This window comes from Arachis hypogaea, chromosome 14 (genome assembly GCF_003086295.3).
Source record: "Arachis hypogaea cultivar Tifrunner chromosome 14, arahy.Tifrunner.gnm2.J5K5, whole genome shotgun sequence".
Lineage (NCBI taxonomy): Eukaryota > Viridiplantae > Streptophyta > Magnoliopsida > Fabales > Fabaceae > Arachis > Arachis hypogaea.
In genome coordinates, this window is record NC_092049.1 from 106,747,617 (window position 1) to 106,752,967 (window position 5,351).

General features: G+C 41.1%; 1 protein-coding gene across 1 annotated transcript; it reads right to left on the reverse strand.

The window, feature by feature from the left end:
- Window positions 1–1,359, reverse strand: LOC112742883 (uncharacterized). Its single transcript, XM_025792123.1, has one exon. The coding sequence runs from the start codon at window positions 1,357–1,359 to the stop codon at window positions 1–3; it is 1,359 nt and encodes a 452-aa protein (XP_025647908.1).
- Window positions 1,360–5,351: the final 3,992 nt, after the last annotated feature.

Here is a 5,351-nt window from a genome sequence, read left to right on the forward strand (position 1 = left end):
TCATGTTGTATCCGTCACACCCTGGCGCCTTGGAGGACTCACAGTCCCACAGGCCTCTCTGATCTCTTCGCCCGACGGTATCACTTCTAGAGCCATAGCATCCTCCTCACCTATTTGAACCACCAGACCATCTCTGAACCCCATAGTAGGAGAGTCTTCCTGATGATATAGATCCTTATAAAACTGTCTGATAGCAACCTTTATTCTAGCCTGATTCCGAACCAGCCTGCCGTTGATAACCAGACTATCAATCCTATTGTTCCGCCTTCTTGCTGAAGCTATATTGTGGAAGTATCTTGTATTCCTGTCCATTTCATTCATGTGCCGAGATCGCGACATCTGCTTCCAGTGTACTTCTTTTCTCACATACCATCGCTCACAGCACTTAACCAGCGCCTTTCTCCTAGCCTCCAGTGTTCCGTCATATACTCCATTGCTGACCATATCATCAATCTTCTTGATCTCTTCCTCAAACTTTGTAATCTTCTTATCCATGTCACCAAAATTTGCCTTATGCCAGCTTCTCAGTGGTTCTGTCAGCGCCTTCAATTTATCTGTGAACTGTAGCTCTCCTAACCCTCTCCACTCCTCCTTCACCATCCTGAGAAAGCCTTCATGTGTAAACCATGAATCAAGACTCCGGAACGGCCTGGGTCCTCCTCTCAGCTTCCTACCCTCCACTATTAGCGGGCAATGATCTGACAGACCCCTTGGTCCACCTCGCAAATGTGCATCTGGAAACTCTTCTAACCACTCCAAGCTAACCAGGACTCTATCTATACGACTGCAAGAATGCCCGCGAAACCATGTAAACTTCCGATCAGTGAGCGGCAAATCCACTAAGTTCATGTCCTGAATCCAAGACTTAAAATATTCCGCAGACCTTGTCAACCCGGTGTTGCCTCTCCGTTCCTCTATATGTACTATTTCATTAAAGTCTCCCATAAAACAGCACGGAACCTGACATAACCCCGCTATATAGCTCAGCTCTTCCCATACCTGAACCTTCTCATCTCTATCATGTGCACCGTAGACCAAGACAAACGCACAGTTGAAACTAGTTTTTAATATCACTCCTTCAACACACAACCACCTCTCTCCCTTATAACAGTTATTCAATTTGAACATCTCCTCATCCCAAATTAGCAATAGTCCACCAACCACCCCTTCAGAACCTACATATTCCCAACCTGGACTACCTTGTCCCCATATTCTTGCAACGTCAAATTTCGTCACTATCTGCCTTTTAGTTTCAATCAACCCTAGCATTTGTAACCTATGTTTATTTCTTAGGTCCTTTACCATCCTCAACTTTCCATCTCTCCTCAACCCCCGAACATTCCATGAACTGAAAATCATTTTAAAATTGTTTTACACACCTGTTTTGCATGTTTGGGTCTGCACCGTCTCATTTTCGCTTTCTGCTTTGCCACCTTTCTTTTACGAGCTATTTCTTCGTTCTGCACTTGTAGAATGGCCATGATGTCGTCTTCTTCATCATATAATATCGCTCCTGATTCGCGTGCCAGCTCCTAGGTCTTTTTATTTTCTACTAACTGCTCCTCCACATCAGTGTGTTGGTTGTCACTTTCTTCCGCATCAGTCCCCTTCCCCTCTTGGCCCGGTTCAGTTTCTGCAAAGGCTTCCTCAATCTGCCTGCCGAGCACCCTACCGGTTCGCGCACAGCACTTATGTGGCTTTTGTTCACTCCCGGTTTCACACCCTGGCCTGGCGCTATGTCTCCCGTGCCTCCCCTCAGTGCAATCAGCCAGCGTCGCACCTCCCTGCCTGCAGCTCTCTCGAATTTTGTCGCATTGGTCTCCCTTTGCTGTCGGAAAATCTGGGATGCCACACCGACACCGGTCAACCACCGCCGACGAGCCATCTTCCCCACCACCAACTCCACTTCCCGCGTCATCGTCAGCGTCAGTCCCAGGGCTTTGGAGTCGGACCGGTCCACCACGTAGTATCTGCCCCCCTGGTTCCCGCCGAGACGCCCCCTTCCGCGACCGTCCTCGTTGGTCGTCACCTGCCTTCGATCGACCGGTGGGTCTCCATGGGCGCCGCAGCCTTCTCCCGTGCAGATCAGATCTGGAGGAATGCGACCCACATCCCCCAAAGGAGACCGACCCGCACCAGATTCCCTGGACCACTGACCCGCAGCTGCTTTCTCGTGGGCTTGGAGTCCTGGGCCCAACTTTTCCTGCCTGCCCCCATGTTGTGTTAGGGCCCAAGTTTTTTCCACAAGTGAATTTTTTGGTGTTACATTTGTGGGCTCCCTTTCCAGCCCAATTAGGTCATCAGTCATTGTTTTTTCAGAATCCTCATCATATAGCATAACGACTCCACCCCCAAATCTTGCATACCATAATTATCCTTAGTTAATGCCAGATACGTTCCGATTTCCCCGAGATTATGCTGCACATAGTCATTATTCCATTCATTCAAAATTGTATCTGTAATTACAATTCTGCCCTTGTCTTCTTCCTCATTCCGTGGTACCATCAACAACCGATCTTCATCCCGTATCTCTTCATGCAATGACCCTACATCAGAATTCTGCATGATATCTACGTCGACACTCCTGCTTTTGCTATCAGAATTCCTTTGCATACTTGTGTTTTCATCCTCAGATTTTTCGGTACACATTAAATCACACGCCTCATGTCCAGCCTCCTTCACCAGGACGTCGAAGCCTCCCGTACCCACTATGACGTGGACCCTTTCTTGGATGGCATCCATTACGCTCGTGTCAACCTGAACACGACCCACAGTGAAAGAGCTACATATTTCCGTTTCTTTGGCACATCTAACGACTTTTCCCCATTGGCCTCCTATCGTTCTAAAAGTGTTAACTGACCAAGCGTGCAGCGGGACCCCAAAGCATTCCAGCCACACTCTTCGAGTCTCACTATGTTCCGACTCCTCCCAGCGCCAGCGCCACACTCTATGGAATAACTGTAGGAGGCTATTCATGTTAAAATTGTAAGCATCGTCAGCGTTCCGTGTACTGTCAAAAGTCAAAAGTGCTTTGTATGCGCCCATCTCCCGCACCTGAACAACATTAGGCACATTCTTGGCGATCATTTCCTTTAAAGAGGCAAAGTTAATGGCTTTGGTCGTGCCTTCGATAATGCTCCTCTGCAACCATTCCAGATTCTCCGTTGCCACTGCTACTTTCACTTCCTTTGTCCGACCCTTTTCATACGGATCTTTGTCACTTTTCTGTTCCCGCGCCTCATTTTCAGGAGCCTCAGGATCAGTCTCAGTAACTTTCCTACGCGGCTGCCATGTAACGTTTTGTCGTTTGTCTCCCTCCACGCGTCCATTACTTATTGTTACTGTTCCCGACATTCTTCGGTATTTTGCCTGCTCCACAAACAAAACCTTCCCTCTCAGTCTCTGATGATTCATTTCCGCAACAGCCTTCAAAGCCCCTCCTTTCGTTGTGTATCGCACGAACGCAATCATATATACTTTTCCACCTTTTTGTTTTCGTGATAAATATATATCATTGATTCGTCCCGTCCAGTTGAACAATTGGAATAATTCCCTCTTGGATATGTCCTGCGGCAGATTACTCACGAAGATGGAGAATGATTCATTCTCCAGCCGCCGATACTCTTCTCGATTCCAAACCCTTGGATCCTTGTCACGTTCCATATGCCTACCCCTCCCTGTGTTTCCCACCCCCCTCTCTCTCCTCTCTCTCATCTCGATTCACTTTTTGTGGTTTATGTATGGTTCATTATTTGTTCATCAATCCTGCAACAACCCAAAATCGAAGAACTCACACTACCGTTTCATCTGAATCCTCTTTAGGCCTCGTACCGGTTTGCCCCACAAAATCAGCACTCTCTGTATTCACATCATTATGTGATTTGTAGGTTACCAAATTTAAATGATTCTGCTTTAAATTTGCATTAACCTATTCATTCAAAATACTTTTTGAAATTACAATTCACAAACAAGATTAACATCATTTTTATCGTGTGGTAGGACCCTAGGAGCATCTTCATATACAATAATAATAATATATGACTAAAAAATAACATATTAATTGTGCAAATTTTCTACGATTTTTGTTGCGGATTTATATTTGTAACATATAAGTTCGTGAATAATTATTGATGTTATTTTTAAAATTTGCAGGTAATTTATCTTTGAATTTTGTCACAAAAACCTAAAAAATTTACAATTAATTTCATGAAAAATCAGACAATTATGTGAAAATTTGTTGCAAATTAAGCGAACGAAATTTTTACATATCCCAAATATGCAACATAATTCATAAGTGCACGTGACAACAAATTCTACGAGTAATACACTTGTAATAAAATTTGCAACTAATTTTCTCAGCAAATTTCATAAGTAACATAATTTGTAACAAAGATTACAGATAATTTTTGTAGTAATTTTATAGATAATTAATTTATAGCAAAATTCGCAGCTAATTTTTAGCAAATTTTGCAAATAACAAAATTTGCAATAAAAATTGCAGTTAATTTTTGCAGTGTATTTGACAAATAATTAATACGTTATAAAATTCGCAGCTAATCTTAATACAAATCATTTTTGCAGTAAATTTCGCATATAATTAATCCGTTGTCAAATTTGCAGATAATATTAGTAATAAATATTTCAAATAAAATTATCCATAGATATTTTTCAAATGGATTTTATTTGTTAGAAGCGTGAACTTTTACGATATTAACCATGAGAAAGAAACAGGATGATGAATAATTAATTATTGACAATATTCAAAAATTATGTGAAAAGCGGTTTAAAAGAGTTCACAAAAAGTGGAGATTTTTAATTTAAACAGAATCATATAGTGCAAGTGACATATCCTAACGACCAAAGAAGAGAGAGAAAACACAAAAAGAAAGACTTGGCCCCTATTGGTTGCTATATATTGTTACTTTTCTTTATTAGCAAATTAGCGTTCTGACTTCTGATTAAGCAAAGATGTAGAAAGTTATTAATTAAATAATTAAACCAAGAGTAACGCTAAAAAAATGTCTTTCTTTTTCAGCTAAAGTCAGCTAAATTTTTTAAAATTATTTTGTTTATATTAAATTTTAAATTTTAAATCATAAATTTTTAATTCTAATTTTAAATTATAAATTTAAATTCTCAAATCAATTAATATTGACTAATTAAAAATTAATTTTTTATATTTTTTTTAACAAATTACTGATATAGTACACATATAAATTAAATATAAAGGTTCACTACCTATTTGTGACTAGTAAGAGAATAAAATATCATGTCAATGAGTAATAACTCAAATGGCATAGTCTCTCCATACTCAATTAAGAGGTTGTGGGTTCGAGTCTCCTATCTTTGGT

Bases quoted from the DNA above. Each gene is read 5' to 3' on its own strand.
- LOC112742883 (XM_025792123.1), bottom strand. From the start codon at position 1,359: ATGATTTTCAGTTCATGGAATGTTCGGGGGTTGAGGAGAGATGGAAAG.